Source organism: Acipenser ruthenus, chromosome 52 (genome assembly GCF_902713425.1).
Source record: "Acipenser ruthenus chromosome 52, fAciRut3.2 maternal haplotype, whole genome shotgun sequence".
In the NCBI taxonomy this organism is placed as follows: domain Eukaryota; kingdom Metazoa; phylum Chordata; class Actinopteri; order Acipenseriformes; family Acipenseridae; genus Acipenser; species Acipenser ruthenus.
Genome location: NC_081240.1, coordinates 5996183 through 6013956, shown reverse-complemented (window position 1 = coordinate 6013956; position 17774 = coordinate 5996183). Strand labels below are relative to the sequence as shown.

The 17774-nt window shown below is 41.2% G+C and overlaps 2 protein-coding genes across 2 annotated transcripts; both read left to right on the top strand.

Moving 5' to 3' along the window:
• The first annotated feature begins 1693 nt into the window (after positions 1 to 1693).
• On the top strand, positions 1694 to 7767 carry LOC131722944 (immunoglobulin superfamily member 1-like). The gene is made up of 4 exons (XM_059016114.1): positions 1694 to 2205; positions 3675 to 3980; positions 5573 to 5878; positions 7346 to 7767. Exons 1-4 carry the CDS (start codon positions 1905 to 1907, stop codon positions 7765 to 7767), a joined length of 1335 nt encoding a protein of 444 aa, XP_058872097.1. The 5' UTR covers positions 1694 to 1904.
• Positions 7768 to 8109: 342 nt separating this feature from the next.
• LOC117432925 (killer cell immunoglobulin-like receptor 3DL2) lies at positions 8110 to 11898 on the top strand. The gene is made up of 4 exons (XM_059016341.1): positions 8110 to 8573; positions 8979 to 9287; positions 9595 to 9723; positions 10513 to 11898. The coding sequence occupies exons 1-4, from the start codon at positions 8273 to 8275 to the stop codon at positions 10767 to 10769; spliced, it is 996 nt and encodes a 331-aa protein (XP_058872324.1). The 5' UTR covers positions 8110 to 8272; the 3' UTR covers positions 10770 to 11898.
• Positions 11899 to 17774: the final 5876 nt, after the last annotated feature.

Genomic DNA, 17774 nt, shown 5'->3' with positions numbered 1-17774 from the left:
GGTGGGAGCAGCTGCTGCTCTGGGAGAGTTGAGGTTCTTCATGATGGCCAGTGGGGGACAGTGTGTGATGATTCCTGGGACATGAACGACGCCCAGGTTGTGTGCAGAGAGCTGGGCTGTGGCTCCGCTGTGTCGGCTCCAGGAAGTGCTCATTTTGGCCAAGGGGATGGAACAATCTGGATGGATGAGGTGGCATGCAGTGGATCAGAGACCTCACTGCACAGCTGTGGATCAGAAGGATGGGGTAAAGAAAACTGTAACCACGGTGAAGATGCTGGAGTGGTTTGCTCAGGTAGGAAAGATTTATTTGTTTCTATTAAAAAAAAAAAAACATCTCAATATCAGGACCTCTCCTGCAACTTTAAGAACTCATTTGTTGGATTCCTTTTTTGTGTTATAAACATTCTCTCAGGTTAAATAAGAAAATAGCATTGTCATTGATGAAAAAGGTCTTGAACAACCATTGATAACACATCACTTAAAACAGTCCATGAACAGAGCATTTTATAAACAATTAACTTCTACTCCCAAAGTCCCAGGGACCTGATTCCTGGAATGAAAAACTTCTCGTCCAGCATTGACTATTGCAGTCACCTTACATTCTGCCCTGTGTATATTAATTATTTGTTGCATTCCTGGGCCTCTTAATTGCTGTTGGGCTTGTGTGTTATTTTTTTAACTCAGTTATCTCAATTTATAATTCTTATAGTTCCCAGGAATAACATATTACAGCCAATCAGTAAACTTGAATCACTTTTTGTTTAATTCAAACACAGTGGATTAGTGTTTTATATTGTCTTTGGGGTCCTATAGCTGCACAAAGTGCAATATTACACACTAACAGAAAAGCTTAAAAGTGCATGTATACTGAGGAAAGAGAGAATCTCAGCTCTACATATAGTGACAGCAGTGTGGAGTAGTGGTAAGGGCTCTGGATGCTTGTGGGTTACAAGATATCACATTATACAGATATCACATTATTTTTACATACAATTACCCATTTATACAGTTGGGTTTTTACTGGAGCAATCTAGGTAAAGTACCTTGCTCAAGGGTACAACAGCAGTGTCCCCCACTGGGGATTGAACCCACAACCCTCCAGTCAAGAGTCCAGAGCCCTAACCACTACTCCACACTGCTGCCCCTAATTATTATTATTATTATTATTATTATTATTATTATTATTATTATTATTATTATTATTATTATTATTATTATTATTATTATTATTATTATTATTATTATTATTATTATTATTATTATTATTATTTACAGAAGAGAAATGTTTATACATAGAGGAGACCGGCTCGTCTGTGCATGTGAATTGATAATGAGATGCAGGCTTAACTGTCCATATAAATAAACGTTTGATCCCTGTGATTAATGCATTGACCTCTGTTATCAGCATTGCAGAGTGTTTGTGTCAGCTGGTATTTGTTCCACCCAAGTCCTCAGTGACTTAATTGGTCTAATTATTTAATAGCTGGATACATTTAATACCTAATCCAGGCCCCAAAATATTATAGGCAAATTTAACCTTGAATCAAGGACACATTTTAAATCATCAACTAAAATTCCTTGCAAAACAACATTTTAAAAAATGTCAAATTGACTAAATAATAATTAGATCAATTAAGTAATTGTTAGCAGAAGTAGTGTCCATTAACCTGGGACTGAACCCACGACCCTCCAGTCAAGAGTCCAGAGCCCCCCTAATCAATAATCCAGAGCCCCCCTAACCATTACTCCACACTGACTGTCGATTGGACTAAATAAGGCAAATCCGCATTGCTAGGCTGTTAACATCTGTTGCTAAGGAACTAACAGTAATGGCAGACATAGCTTAAACATCGATGAACAGAATGCGTTTAACCTGCTAAAGTGATGTGTTTTGCTCAGGTTCAATGACAAAGCCTTCGGTGTCCTTGGTGTCCAGTTATCCTTCATTTCTAACTGGTGAAGAAGCCAGCATCACCTGCACTGGCCCATCCAGACTGCACACCAGTACTGATTTCTATCTGTACAGAAGTGGTTCTGGCAACTACATCACAACACAGAGAGCTGAACCTTCACAGACCAGCGTGACGTTCATTCTGTCCGACCTCTCTGAGTCAAAGCAAGGCAGCTACAGCTGTGTGTATAAAGTAACAGTGAGAAGTGAGACCTTCAGCTCCCCTCACAGTGACCCTGTACACATCGCAGTGGGTGAGTAGACTTCTATTAGCTATACTGCTGCTGACACTGTCCTTCTCTTGAATCTGTTGGTAAACAATGAACACACAACTCTGTTCAGAACAAAGATGTTAAATCATCTGCTCTAAAACCAGCTTATTTCCAATTTGTATTTTAAATATACAAGGATCACACTTGCTCTTTGTATTGTGTTTTGTTTTCTTCATGTTTTGGCAATCATACAGTAGCTTGAAAATGTAAAAGTAGACAGACGCTTGGCCAGCTGTGTGGAGACACCTGTTTAGTTGATCCCGATGAAATTGTTCAATGTGTTTGCTGTATAGGGGGCTCTCCAGGACCAGGGCTGGAGACACACTGTATTAGAAATGATATGGGCTCTCCAGGACCAGGGCTGGAGACACACTGTATTAGAAATGATAGGGGCTCTCCAGGACCAGGGCTGGAGACACACTGTATTAGAAATGATAGGGGCTCTCCAGGACAAGGGTTGGAGACACACTCTATTAGAAATGATAGGGGCTCTCCAGGACCAGGGCTGGAGACACAATGTTTATTAGAAATGATAGAGGCTCTCCAGGACCAGGGCTGGAGACACAATGTCTGTTAGAAATGATAGAGGCTCTCCAGGACAAGGGCTGGAGACACAATGTCTGTTAGAAATGATAGAGGCTCTCCAGGACCAGGGCTGGAGACACAATGTCTGTTAGAAATGATAGAGGCTCTCCAGGACCAGGGCTGGAGACATATTTATTTATTATTTATTTATTTCTTAGCAGACGCCCTTATCCAGGGTGACTTACAATCGTAAGCAAATACATTAAGTGTTACAATACAAGTAATACAATAAGAGCAAGAAATACAATAACTTTTGTTCAAGCAAAGTACAAGTGTGACAAACCACAATTCAATAATACAGCAGATAATAGTGATAGTTACATCAGGATATGATTAAATACAAAATACTACAGGTTAAACACTTGGCAGATTACAGTATTCTGAAGTACAGGATTAAATGCAGTAAAATAGGGGGCAGATAAGAGCAAAATAAAACACATTTAAATGAAGGGTGATAGTGTCCCAGGATACAAACAGAGGAGTTCTACAGGTGCTGTTTGAAGAGGCGAGTCTTAAGGAGGCACCGGAATGTGGTCAGGGACTGGGCAGTCCTGACATCTGTAGGAAGGTCATTCCACCACTGCGGAGCAAGGGTGGAGAAGGAGCGGGCTCTGGAGGCAGGGGAGCATAGCGGAGGTAGAGCCAGTCTTCTAGTGCAGGCGGAGCGGAGAGGTCGAGTGGGGGTGTAGGGAGAGATGAGGGTCTGGAGGTAGCTGGGTGCAGTCTGGTCATATATACTGTATTAGAAATGATAGGGACTCTACAGGACAAAGGTTGGAGATCACTGCTGTGAGTACAGAGATTAAAAAGTGTATCTAGAATGAACAGAATGTTTTTAACCTGCTAAAGTGCTGTGTTTCATTCAGGTTCAATGACAAAGCCTTCAGTGTCCTTGGTGTCCAGTTATCCTTCATTTCTACCTGGTGAAGAAGCCAGCATCACCTGCACTGGCCCCTCCAGACTGCACAGCAGCACTGTTTTCTATCTGTACAGAAGTGGCTCTGGCAACTACATCACAACACAGAGAGCTGCACCTTCACAGACCAGCGTGACGTTCATTCTGTCCGACCTCTCTGAGTCAAAGCAAGGCAGCTACAGCTGTGTGTATAAAGTAACAGGGAGAAGTGAGACCTTCAGCTCCCCTCACAGTGACCCTGTACACATCGCAGTGGGTGAGTGGACTTCTATTAGCTATACTGCTGCTGACACTGTCCTTCTCTTGAATCTGTTGGTAACCAATGAACACACAACTCTGTTCAGAACAAAGATGTTTAATCTTCTGCTCTAAAATTAGCTTATTTCCAATTTGTATTTCACATATACAAGGATCACACTTGCTCTTTGTATTGTGTTTGGTTTTCTTCATGTTTTGGCAAACATACAGTAGCTTGAAAATGTAAAAGAAGACAGACGCTTGGCCAGCTGTGTGGAGACACCTGTTTAGTTGATCCCGATGAAATTGTTCAATGTGTTTGCTGTATAGGGGGCTCTCCAGGACCAGGGCTGGAGACACACTGTATTAGAAATGATATGGGCTCTCCAGGACCAGGGCTGTAGACACAATGTCTATTAGAAATGATAGGACTCTCCAGAACCAGGGCTGGAGACACACTGTATTAGAAATGATAGGGGCTCTCCAGGACCAGGGCTGGAGACACACTGTATTAGAAATGATAGGGGCTCTCCAGGACCAGGGCTGGAGACACACTGTATTAGAAATGATAGGACTCTCCAGAACCAGGGCTGGAGACACACTGTATTAGAAATGATAGGGGCTCTCCAGGACCAGGGCTGGAGACACACTGTATTAGAAATGATAGGGTCTCTCCAGGACCAGGGCTGGAGACACAATGTTTATTAGAAATGATAGAGGCTCTCCAGGACCAGGGCTGGAGACACAATGTCTGTTAGAAATGATAGAGGCTCTACAGGACCAGGGCTGGAGACACACTGTATTAGAAATGATAGAGGCTCTCCAGGACCAGGGCTGGAGACATATTTATTTATTATTTAATTATTTCTTAGCAGACGCCCTTATCCAGGGCGACTTACAATCGTAAGCAAATACATTAAGTGTTACAATACAAGTAATACAATAAGAGCAAGAAATACAATAACTTTTGTTAAAGCAAAGTACAAGTGTGACAAACCACAATTCAAATAATACAGCAGATAATAGTGATAGTTACATCAGGATATGATTAAATAGTGATAGTTACATCAGGATATGATTAAATACAAAATACTACAGGTTAAACACTTGGCAGATTACAGTATTCTGAAGTACAGGATTAAATGCAGTAAAATAGGGGGCAGATAAGAGCAAAATAAAGCACATTTAAATGAAGGGTGATAGTGTCCCAGGATACAAACAGAGGAGTTCTACAGGTGCTGTTTGAAGAGGCGAGTCTTAAGGAGGCACCGGAATGTGGTCAGGGACTGGGCAGTCCTGACATCTGTAGGAAGGTCATTCCACCACTGCGGAGCAAGGGTGGAGAAGGAGCGGGCTCTAGAGGCAGGGGAGCATAGCGGAGGTAGAGCCAGTCTTCTAGTGCAGGCGGAGCGGAGAGGTCGAGTGGGGGTGTAGGGAGAGATGAGGGTCTGGAGGTAGCTGGGTGCAGTCTGGTCATATATACTGTATTAGAAATGATAGGGACTCTACAGGACAAAGGTTGGAGATCACTGCTGTGAGTACAGAGATTAAAAAGTGTATCTAGAATGAACAGAATGTTTTTAACCTGCTAAAGTGCTGTGTTTCATTCAGGTTCAATGACAAAGCCTTCAGTGTCCTTGGTGTCCAGTTATCCTTCATTTCTACCTGGTGAAGAGGCCAGCATCACCTGCAATGGCCCCTCCAGACTGCACAGCAGCACTGTTTTCTATCTGTACAGAAGTGGCTCTGGCAACTACATCACAACACAGAGAGCTGCACCTTCACAGACCAGTGTGACGTTCATTCTGTCCGACCTCTCTGAGTCAAAGCAAGGCAGCTACAGCTGTGTGTATAAAGTAACAGGGAGAAGTGAGACCTTCAGCTCCCCTCACAGTGACCCTGTACACATCGCAGTGGGTGAGTGGACTTCTATTAGCTATACTGCTGCTGACACTGTCCTTCTCTTGAATCTGTTGGTAACCAATGAACACACAACTCTGTTCAGAACAAAGATGTTTAATCTTCTGCTCTAAAATTAGCTTATTTCCAATTTGTATTTCACATATACAAGGATCACACTTGCTCTTTGTATTGTGTTTGGTTTTCTTCATGTTTTGGCAAACATACAGTAGCTTGAAAATGTAAAAGAAGACAGACGCTTGGCCAGCTGTGTGGAGACACCTGTTTAGTTGATCCCGATGAAATTGTTCAATGTGTTTGCTGTATAGGGGGCTCTCCAGGACCAGGGCTGGAGACACACTGTATTAGAAATGATATGGGCTCTCCAGGACCAGGGCTGTAGACACAATGTCTATTAGAAATGATAGGACTCTCCAGAACCAGGGCTGGAGACACACTGTATTAGAAATGATAGGGGCTCTCCAGGACCAGGGCTGGAGACACACTGTATTAGAAATGATAGGGGCTCTCCAGGAAAAGGCTTGGAGACACACTGTATTAGAAATGATAGGGTCTCTCCAGGACCAGGGCTGGAGACACAATGTTTATTAGAAATGATAGAGGCTCTCCAGGACCAGGGCTGGAGACACAATGTCTGTTAGAAATGACAGAGGCTCTACAGGACCAGGGCTGGAGACACACTGTATTAGAAATGATAGAGGCTCTCCAGGACCAGGGCTGGAGACATATTTATTTATTATTTATTTATTTCTTAGCAGACGCCCTTATCCAGGGCGACTTACAATGGTAAGCAAATACATTAAGTGTTACAATACAAGTAATACAATAAGAGCAAGAAATACAATAACATTTGTTCAAGCAAAGTACAAGTGTGACAAACCACAATTCAAATAATACAGCAGATAATAGTGATAGTTACATCAGGATATGATTAAATACAAAATACTACAGGTTAAACACTTGGCGGATTACAGTATTCTGAAGTACAGGATTAAATGCAGTAAAATAGGGGGCAGATAAGAGCAAAATAAAGCACATTTAAATGAAGGGTGATAGTGTCCCAGGATACAAACAGAGGAGTTCTACAGGTGCTGTTTGAAGAGGCGAGTCTTAAGGAGGCACCGGAATGTGGTCAGGGACTGGGCAGTCCTGACATCTGTAGGAAGGTCATTCAACCACTGCGGAGCAAGGGTGGAGAAGGAGCGGGCTCTGGAGGCAGGGTAGCATAGCGGAGGTAGAGCCAGTCTTCTAGTGCAGGCGGAGCGGAGAGGTCGAGTGGGGGTGTAGGGAGAGATGAGGGTCTGGAGGTAGCTGGGTGCAGTCTGGTCATATATACTGTATTAGAAATGATAGGGACTCTACAGGACAAAGGTTGGAGATCACTGCTGTGAGTACAGAGATTAAAAAGTGTATCTAGAATGAACAGAATGTTTTTAACCTGCTAAAGTGCTGTGTTTCATTCAGGTTCAATGACAAAGCCTTCAGTGTCCTTGGTGTCCAGTTATCCTTCATTTCTACCTGGTGAAGAAGCCAGCATCACCTGCACTGGCCCCTCCAGACTGCACAGCAGCACTGTTTTCTATCTGTACAGAAGTGGTTCTGGCAACTACATCACAACACAGAGAGCTGCACCTTCACAGACCAGTGTGACTTTCATTCTGTCCGACCTCTCTGAGTCAAAGCAAGGCAGCTACAGCTGTGTGTATAAAGTAACGGGGAGAAGTGAGACCTTCAGCTCACCTCACAGTGACCCTGTACACATCACAGTGGGTGAGTGGACTTCTATTAGCTATACTGCTGCTGACACTGTCCTTCTCTTGAATCTGTTGGTAACCAATGAACACACAACTCTGTTCAGAACAAAGATGTTTAATCTTCTGCTCTAAAATTAGCTTATTTCCAATTTGTATTTCACATATACAAGGATCACACTTGCTCTTTGTATTGTGTTTTTTTTCTTCATGTTTTGGCAAACATACAGTAGCTTGAAAATGTAAAAGAAGACAGACGCTTGGCCAGCTGTGTGGAGACACCTGTTTAGTTGATCCCGATGAAATTGTTCAATGTGTTTGCTGTATAGGGGGCTCTCCAGGACCAGGGCTGGAGACACACTGTATTAGAAATGATATGGGCTCTCCAGGACCAGGGCTGTAGACACAATGTCTATTAGAAATGATAGAGGCTCTCCACGACCAGGGCTGGAGACACACTGTATTAGAAATGATAGGGGCTCTCCAGGACCAGGGCTGGAGACACACTGTATTAGAAATGATAGGGGCTTTCCAGGACAAAGGTTGGAGATCACTGCTGTGAGTACAGAGATTAAAAAGTGTATCTAGAATGAACAGAATGTTTTTAACCTGCTAAAGTGCTGTGTTTCGTTCAGCTTCGATGACAAAGCCTTCAGTCTCCTTGCTGTCCAGTTATCCTTCATTTCTACCTGGTGAAGAGGCCAGCATCACATGCACTGGCCCATCCAGACTGCACACCAGCACTGATTTCTATCTGTACAGAAGTGGTTCTGGAAACTACATCACAACACAGAGAGCTGAACCTTCACAGACCAGCGTGACGTTCATTCTGTCCGACCTCTCTGAGTCAAAGCAAGGCAGCTACAGCTGTGTGTATAAAGTACAGGGGAGAAGTGAGACCTTCAGCTCACCTCACAGTGACCCTGTACACATCACAGTGGGTGAGTGGATTTCTATTAGCTATACTGCTGCTGACACTGTTGGTAACCAATGATCACACCATCAGGGTCTTCATTGGCTACACCAGCACGACCCTCTCTCAGGACAGTGATTCTTATCCAGCTGTAGTGACACTAGTTTCGGACATTCCTGATTATTATTGAATTTCTTAGCAAACACCCTTATTCAACAATTGTTACAAAATATCACATTATTTTTATATACATTTACCCATTTATACAGTTGAATTTTTTTTTATTGAAGCAATCTAGGTAAAGTTCTTTGCTCAAAGGTACAGCAGCAATATCCCCTATCTGGGATTGAACCCACAATCCACCTGTCAGGAGTCCAGAGCCCTACCCAGCACACCACACTGCTGACTGTTGAACAATTCTCTTCTTTTCCAGTGTTTCTGAAGCAGCCACACATCTCTCTGAGCCCGGCGAGCGGTGCTGTTGAGAGAGGAAACAGTTTTGAAATCACTTGCAGCTCTGCAGAACGCTACACAGAAAGCACCTTCCTCCTCTTCAGAGTCTCTGCAGGCTTCAATGAGAGATGGAACAGATCAGCACCAACCATCAACCAGTCTGCCCTCTTCAGCTTCCCTGCTGCAGACTTCACACATGAGGGGAATTACTCCTGTCAGTATCAGACCCGGGTATCGGGGAGAGTGTTTGAATCCCAGCTGAGCGAGATGCTCCACGTCACAGTCACAGGTAAGCAGAAAACAAATCACCTTCTGTGGAGCACGAAATGTGTTGATCAGTTTCTGATGTTGTTGATTCATTAGTTTGCCTGATATAACTATGAACCGTCACTGTGCTGAATTTCAGTGTCAGTATCTCTGATCTGTCACCATGTTGTATTTCAGTGTCAGTATCTCTGATCTGTCACTGTGCTGAATTTCAGTGTCAGTATCTCTGATCTGTCACTGTGTTGTATTTCAGTGTCAGTATCTCTGATCTGTCACTGTGCTGAATTTCAGTGTCAGTATCTCTGATCTGTCACTGTGTTTTATTTCAGTGTCAGTCCTGATTCCAGTCAGCACTGCTGTCAGTGCTGCTGCAGTGCTGCTGATCTCAGTATTTCTCATACTCTTGAGATGTAAAAAGAGAAGGACAGACAGCAGAGAGGAAGTGAGGAGCGCTGCAGGTGAGTGACAGCAAAGATACCAGCAGAGGGAGCCGGCAGCTCTGCACCTTCAGTTTGATCACATGCATTCACATGCGTTCACATGCGTTCACATCATCTCACTGCCAGGCAACTTTCTTAGGACCCAGTGTCTCTAGGGATCAATTCAGTCACTGATGTTCATGTTGGTGGTCAAAGGATCGTTATGACAGTGGTTCAAGTTCAACACAAACAATTGGATTGAAATCATGGGGGTGTCCATGAAGGTCCTCAAACCATGGCCGGGAGATCCCATGGGGCGGTCACAATTGGCCAAGCACTGCCCGGGTGGAGAGGGCTCAAGAGGGTAATCCCTGTCTCACTGCACACCAGCGACTCCTGTAGGTGGCCGGGCGCCTGCAGGCCAGCGGTGTTGTAACTGGATCTGTGTTCGTCCTCCGATGCATCAGGTCTGGTTGGCTTCACTGTGGGCTTGCAATGTGAAAGGAAGTGGGCAGCTTGATAGCGCACGTTTTGGAGGATGCTTGAGTGCACTTGTCTTTGCCTCTCCTGAGTCACTGCAGGGGTCGTAGCGGTGAGAAAGTGTCTTTAAAACAATTGGACATTTCAAATTGCTTTAAAAATGGTCTATTTTTAAATAACCCTTTTAGACGATAGACATTTTGAATTGCATTTGGCAGTAATCAGATGAATGCATGGTTTTAACCTGTCCGATGCTGTGTGTTTGTTATGTGATTATGTGAAGTCATTGTTTATGGGTACTGTGTTTTTGTGTGTGCTGATGCTGTTGTTCCATGTGCTTCTTTACAGTCAGGATGAATTCATACATTTCCAAAGGCGCTGGTAACCTGCACTCTGAGGATGCTGATGAGGTCTATGCGAACACTGAGTTTTTCAAGGAAGATACAGTTGACCAGGACTATGAAGAGATGAGAACTGAGGATGGTAAAGAAGTCATAGATGACCTGGACTATGAAGAGAAAAGTGAACCAGAGTATGAAAACTTTGATTTCAATCAGGGCAATAAGGGGGGAGCTGAAGATGATATCTATATGGATTTCGATTAGCAGACAGTAACAAGGTGGACTTGTTTTACATTGAGGCCGGTACAAAAATAATCGCGAGGGGCGATATAGATTTGATACTGAAAGCTTTGACAGATTTGCTCAAAGGCAGCGAACCAAAACATGATAAATAACGCTTTGCTAAGCTATAGAATGCCACTGCATTAAAGTAAAACAAGAAACATATAGTATTATTTTTCCTTCATTTTTTAATGGTTATTTACCTTTAAATTTAGAGTCATTTTGTAAAGTGTTATTTTATGGTTGTACACCGTCACGTTTACAGTGATTTAACATTAAAGTTAAAAATATATATTTTACTTTCATTTTAATGGTTATTTAACCTTCACAATTTACAGAGATTTTGTAACATGTTTTAAATGTCTGTAACACAGTGTTAAAAATGTACTGAGTGTTCTGGAAGCTTTGGCTGGGTTTAGAATTATTTTAGTAAAAATAAGACCGAAGTTGAGGAATATTTTCAATATACATACACACATTATCCATAGAGGCTTTATCCTATAAAGCCGTGGTTTTCAGCCAGTGGGTCGTGAGGCATGCTCAGGTGGGTCGCCACAATTTGGCTTTGAGAAGATTACATTTACAATTATTATTACCATATAATACTAACATTTCTTAGCATCCCTAGACCCTGCCTTAGGATCTGAAATGATCCTGTTGCTCTGAACCACAGCTGTTGTTGTTGTTATTATTATTATTATTATTATTATTATTATTCATGTTCCGGTCAGTCTGCTGTTGCACAGACTTCGGATTGTGTTGAAAAAAAACAAAAGAAAAGCAAATTTCTCGAGTAACATTTTATCATCAGTCAAATTTATAGAGTGTCGCATTATTTTTTATGTTTACTGGTGGGTCATTGAGTTAAAAAGATTAAACTCACTGCTCTAGATGGGGATTTTCAATATATTTTATGGGATTGGAACTGGACCTGTTTTTTACACGTGTCTTGTGTTTAGTTTTGTACAGCGTTCTGAGATGCCTTGGCATGCCATATAAGAGAATACATTCGTATTGTATTTTAAAATCTATTTTACCTTAAGCTTTTTATGGCTATTTGCCCTTCATATGAACATCAATTTTGTAAAGTGTTATTGTATTATCATATTGGTGTCACGGTTTGCTATGCTATTGAATACAAGAGCATTAAAGTAAAAAAAAAAAACTATTTTCCTTCATTTTTTAATTGTTTTATAAACTTCAAATTTATGGACGTTTTGTAAAGTGATATTTTTAAGTTTTATTGTCATTTACCTTCTAATTTACAGTGAATTAAAATTATAGTTATATATCTATATATATATATATATATATATATATATATATATATATATATATATATATATATATTCAGCTCTGGAAAAAATTAAGAGACCACTGCAAAATTATCAGTTTCTCTGGTTTTACTATTTATAGGTATGTGTTTGGGTAAAATGAACATTTTTGTTTTATTCTATAAACTACTGACAACATTTCTCCCAAATTCCAAATAAAAATATTGTCATTTAGAGCATTTATTTGCAGAAAATGACAACTGGGCAAAATAACAAAAAAGATGCAGTGTTGTCAGACCTCGAATAATGCAAAGAAAATAAGTTCATATTCATTTTTAAACAACACAATACTAATGTTTTAACTTAGGAAGAGTTCAGAAATCAATATTTGGTGGAATAACCCTGATTTTCAATCACAGCTTTCATGCGTCTTGGCATGCTCTCCACCAGTCTTTCACATTGATGTTGGGTGACTTTATGCCACTCCTGGCGCAAAAATTCAAGCAGCTCGGCTTTGTTTGATGGCTTGTGACCATCCATCTTCCTCTTGATCACATTCCAGAGGTTTTCAATGGGGTTCAGGTCTGGAGATTGGGCTGGCCATGACAGGGTCTTGATCTGGTGGTCCTCCATCCACACCTTGATTGACCTGGCTGTGCGGCATGGAGCATTGTCCTGCTGGAAAAACCAATCCTCAGAGTTGGGGAACATTGTCAGAGCAGAAGGAAGCAAGTTTTCTTCCAGGACAACCTTGTACTTGGCTTGATTCACGCGTCCTTCACAAAGACAAATCTGCCCAATTCCAGCCTTGCTGAAGCACCCCCAGATGAGTCCAATTTTTAGCTTTGCCCAACACCTGGTCGTCTAATGGTTAGACGGAGACCTGGAGAGGCCTACAAGCCACAGTGTCTCGCAGCCACTGTGAAATGTGGTGGAGGATCGGTGATGATCTGGGGGTGCTTCAGCAAGGCTGGAATCGGGCAGCTTTGGCATGAATCAAGCCAAGTACAAGGTTGTCCTGGAAGAAAACTTGCTTCCTTCTGCTCTGACAATGTTCCCCAACTCTGAGGATTGGTTTTTCCAGCAGGACAATGCTCCATGCCACACAGCCAGGTCAATCAAGGTGTGGTTGGAGGACCACCAGATCAAGACCCTGTCATGGCCAGCCCAATCTCAAGACCTGAACCCCATTGAAAACCTCTGGAATGTGATCAAGAGGAAGATGGATGGTCACAAGCCATCAAACAAAGCCAAGCTGCTTGAATTTTTGCGCCAGGAGTGGCAAAAGGCACCCAACATCAATGTGAAAGACTGGTGGAGAGCATGCCAAGACGCATGAAAGCTGTGCTTGAAAATCAGGGTTATTCCACCAAATATTGATTTCTGAACTCTTCCTAAGTTAAAACATTAGTATTGTGTTGTTTAAAAATGAATATGAACTTATTTTCTTTGCATTATTCGAGGTCTGACAACACTGCATCTTTTTTGTTATTTTGCCCAGTTGTCATTTTCTGCAAATAAATGCTCTAAATGACAATATTTTTATTTGGAATTTGGGAGAAATGTTGTCAGTAGTTTATAGAATAAAACAAAAATGTTCATTTTACCCAAACACATACCTATAAATAGTAAAACCAGAGAAACTGATAATTTTGCAGTGGTCTCTTAATTTTTTCCAGAGCTGTATATATATATATATATATATATATATATATATATATATATATATATATACATATATATATATAACTATATTTACAATTTCCCCTACATAACAAACTGTTGAAACTGTAACAAACTGAAAATATTGAAGGGGAAATTTCTTGCCTGTAACTATAAATATGCTTCTGGCTCTGGGTCACATTCTGAAATGAGGATGTGGTTTTAGAAATAACATCACTTCCTGCCCCCGCCCCCCTCTGCAAATATGGAAGACATCTGAATACAAATCTGCTAAAAACTCACTAGTTTTTTTTTTTTTTTTTTAACTAATAAATAATGCAGAGGGTCAAAGTGTAGACTCAGAGTGGGGAACTAATTCACTTTTTATTAAAGTATACCAGTGTACAATATATATATATATATATATATATATATATATATATATATATATATATATATATATATATATATATATATATATATATACATATCTTTCTCAGCACCTGTGAGGACTGTAGACACCCATATTTATTTACTATATGTTGGGAAAGAAAAACGGGTTTAGACACCCATGCCGCATCATGAATTACTTTCTATTGAAAGAAGTATAGAGTCGTGTAACCCGCATGCACTTATCTGACCTTTTGCAGCACAGTATCTTGTGACTAATGAAAAAGGATATATATATATATATATAGAGAGAGAGAGAGAGAGAGAGAGAGAGAGAGAGAGAGAGAGAGAGAGAGAGAGAGAGAGAGAGAGAGAGAGAGAGAGAGAGAGAGAGAGAGAGAGAGAGAGAGAGAGAGAGAGAGAGAGAGAGAGAGAGAGAGAGAGAGAGAGAGAGAGAGAGAGAGAGGCCACAATTAAAACCTTGCATTTGAAAAGCTTAGTATTCAATTCTAAAATTGAACATAACGATTTTTAAAATGGAAAACCATCTTTCATAGAACTTGGTTGGCTCTTTAAAGAGCCTTTGGTTTTAGAACAAGTTCTTTAAGGGTGTTACAGCTTAAGCACACTCCCCGAGGATGCAGCGCGCCAGCTGGATATCTTTGCGCATGATGGTGACTCTCTTGGTGTGAATGGCACACAGGTTGGTGTCCTCAAAGAGTCCGACCAGGTAAGCCTCGCTAGCCTCCTGCAACGCCATGACAGCGGAGCTTTGGAAGCGCAGGTCGGTCTTGAAATCCTGTGTGATTTCTCTGACAAGCCGTTGGAAAGGCAGCTTGCCGATGAGCAGCTCGTGGATTACTGGTAGAGGCGGATCTCCCTCAGAGCCACGGTGACAGGCCTGAAGCGCTGAGGCTTTTTCACACCATGCAGGACCATGCAGAATGCAGTTGTTATGAACACCTATACAAATGAACTTGGTAGCTAGGTAGGGAATGATGAATGCTGGGTCTGTTTCTGTCTTCCATTCTTAAATACAATCTCATCAGGGGTGTGTTTTCGCGTTTTGACCACAACAGAACCGGGTTAAGTGACCATTGACCAAGAACCCATGAACGTGACCCACAACGCAAGGTTGAAAATGTAGTCGCAGCAGTTATGAGTATTATTGATGAACCAACAGGTTGAGATAAAGATTATATATATATATATATATATATATATATATATATATATATATATATATATATATATATATATATACCCACAGTATATATATATATATATATATATATATATATATATATATATATATATATATAACACTGACTAATGTCATAGGTGTGTCTGTCATAAGTTCTATACCAATAAATCATGCAAAATATATCTCTAGGCAAACGTGTTAGACTTGCGATGCGTATGGACTATAGGCAGTTTGTTCCAAGTGCTTTCATTGTATTTCACTTAGTAATGTGAAATGATTTAAAAAAAATTGTGATCAACATCTATTTCGAGCAATCAATTAAATGTGCATGTGTATGCTTGTGAGTGTGTGCATTACTCCCCTTTTAAATTGTTTTTTTCATTTTTAAGTAACTGCATTGCAACCTTGTTTTTACCATTTACTGCAACGATTCGCCATTGGTTATGGACCGTTTATCTTCTAAACTGAGCGACCAGCAACACCCTGAGCACATGACCAGCAACACCATGATCACATGACCAGCAACACCCTGAGCACATGACCAGCAACACCCTGAGCACATGACCAGCAACACCCTGAGCACATGACCAGCAACACCATGAGCACATGACCAGCAACACCCTGATCACATGACCAGCAACACCCTGATCACATGACCAGCAACACCCTGAGCACATGACCAGCAACACCCTGAGCACATGACCAGCAACACCATGATCACATGACCAGCAACACCATGAGCACATGACCAGCAACACCCTGATCACATGACCAGCAACACCCTGATCACATGACCAGCAACACCCTGAGCACATGACCAGCAACACCCTGAGCACATGACCAGCAACACCATGATCACATGACCAGCAACACCATGAGCACATGACCAGCAACACCATGAGCACATGACCAGCAACACCATGAGCACATGACCAGCAACACCATGATCACATGACCAGCAACACCATGATCACATGACCAGCAACACCCTGAGCACATGACCAGCAACACCATGATCACATGACCAGCAACACCCTGAGCACATGACCAGCAACACCATGAGCACATGACCAGCAACACCCTGAGCACATGACCAGCAACACCATGATCACATGACCAGCAACACCCTGAGCACATGACCAGCAACACCATGATCACATGACCAGCAACACCCTGAGCACATGACCAGCAACACCATGATCACATGACCAGCAACACCCTGAGCACATGACCAGCAACACCATGATCACATGACCAGCAACACCCTGAGCACATGACCAGCAACACCATGATCACATGACCAGCAACACCCTGAGCACATGACCAGCGATGCTGTTAGCCAGTCTTGTGGCCCCTAGTTTCTTATCTTCTAGCGACACCCCTTAGCTCCATGCGAGGCACAGTTTAGTGTACAACAGTGTTCTGTTTGCCTCAGACACATTTAAGGTTTTATTTTAAAAATGTTTTTTCTTTAAGCAAATACATTGGAACAAGTCTAGCATAATGGCAGCCGATAGTCAAGGTTTGTATTCTTCTTTTATATTGGGGTTTTTAATGTTTTAAACTCAAGACAGTTTGTAGGGACATTTCAGAAGTGCTTGTGTTGCCTTTACACGTGCGTGGGTCTCAAGCTGTGTAAAATAGATAATGTTGACTTAACCATGTATACAGGGTCTCATATTTTATTGTGTTTATTTATTTATTTATGTGTTGGTTAAGAAGTGTTTTAAATGTTTAACACATTTTTAGTCTTTTGTCAACAAACACGGGTCTCTGTTCTCTGCAGGTTTTTAGCAATTCACATTTCTCCACTTTTAAACTGTTTTTCATTTAAGTACAAGCATTGTAACCTTGTTTTAACACTTTTCAAAAAATATTTTATTTGTCAACTCTTTATACATTTTAACAAACTGTTTTAACATTTCCAAGCTTATTTATTTTTTAATAACATCTATTTGTATCAATAAAAGCTGCATCTACTACGTGGACATGCGGCCATCGGATCGTAAGTCTTTTCTTAGTCAAATATCCTTGTTTTAACATTTTAATGCTTTAACACTTTCAAGCTACTTTTATTTATTTATTTTTTCAACATTTTGTATCTTTTTGTTTTTCCAATTTGTATGGCTCATTTTATTTTTCTGAAATAAATAACATAAACTGTATACCCGTTTTCTTTTATTTTTCTTAAACTTTTTTTTTTTAAACCCATGTATTCCCCTTGTTTTTTTCCCCATTTCACTGATCCATTTATTTTTCTGAAATAACACATAACACAAATTAAAAAATAATGCTCCAAAACATAGTTTAATTCCCCATTTTAATGTGATAAAATACAATCATGGAACACGGTTTCCATAAGTGCCTTAAAGACTACAAACACGTGACAGGATGGGAGGGTGGGACCTCCGGAATTGCTTAAAGCCTACAAACACGTGACAGGAATTAGAAGGCGGG

Bases quoted from the DNA above. Each gene is read 5' to 3' on its own strand.
- LOC131722944 (XM_059016114.1), top strand. From the start codon at position 1,905: ATGACAAAGCCTTCGGTGTCCTTGGTGTCCAGTTATCCTTCATTTCTA. The intron at 2,206-3,674 runs GTGAGTAGACTT...TGTTTCATTCAG, and splicing joins CCCTGTACACATCGCAGTGG to GTTCAATGACAAAGCCTTCA. The intron at 5,879-7,345 runs GTGAGTGGACTT...TGTTTCATTCAG, and splicing joins CCCTGTACACATCGCAGTGG to GTTCAATGACAAAGCCTTCA.
- LOC117432925 (XM_059016341.1), top strand. From the start codon at position 8,273: ATGACAAAGCCTTCAGTCTCCTTGCTGTCCAGTTATCCTTCATTTCTA. The intron at 8,574-8,978 runs GTGAGTGGATTT...CTTCTTTTCCAG, and splicing joins CCCTGTACACATCACAGTGG to TGTTTCTGAAGCAGCCACAC. The intron at 9,724-10,512 runs GTGAGTGACAGC...GCTTCTTTACAG, and splicing joins GGAAGTGAGGAGCGCTGCAG to TCAGGATGAATTCATACATT.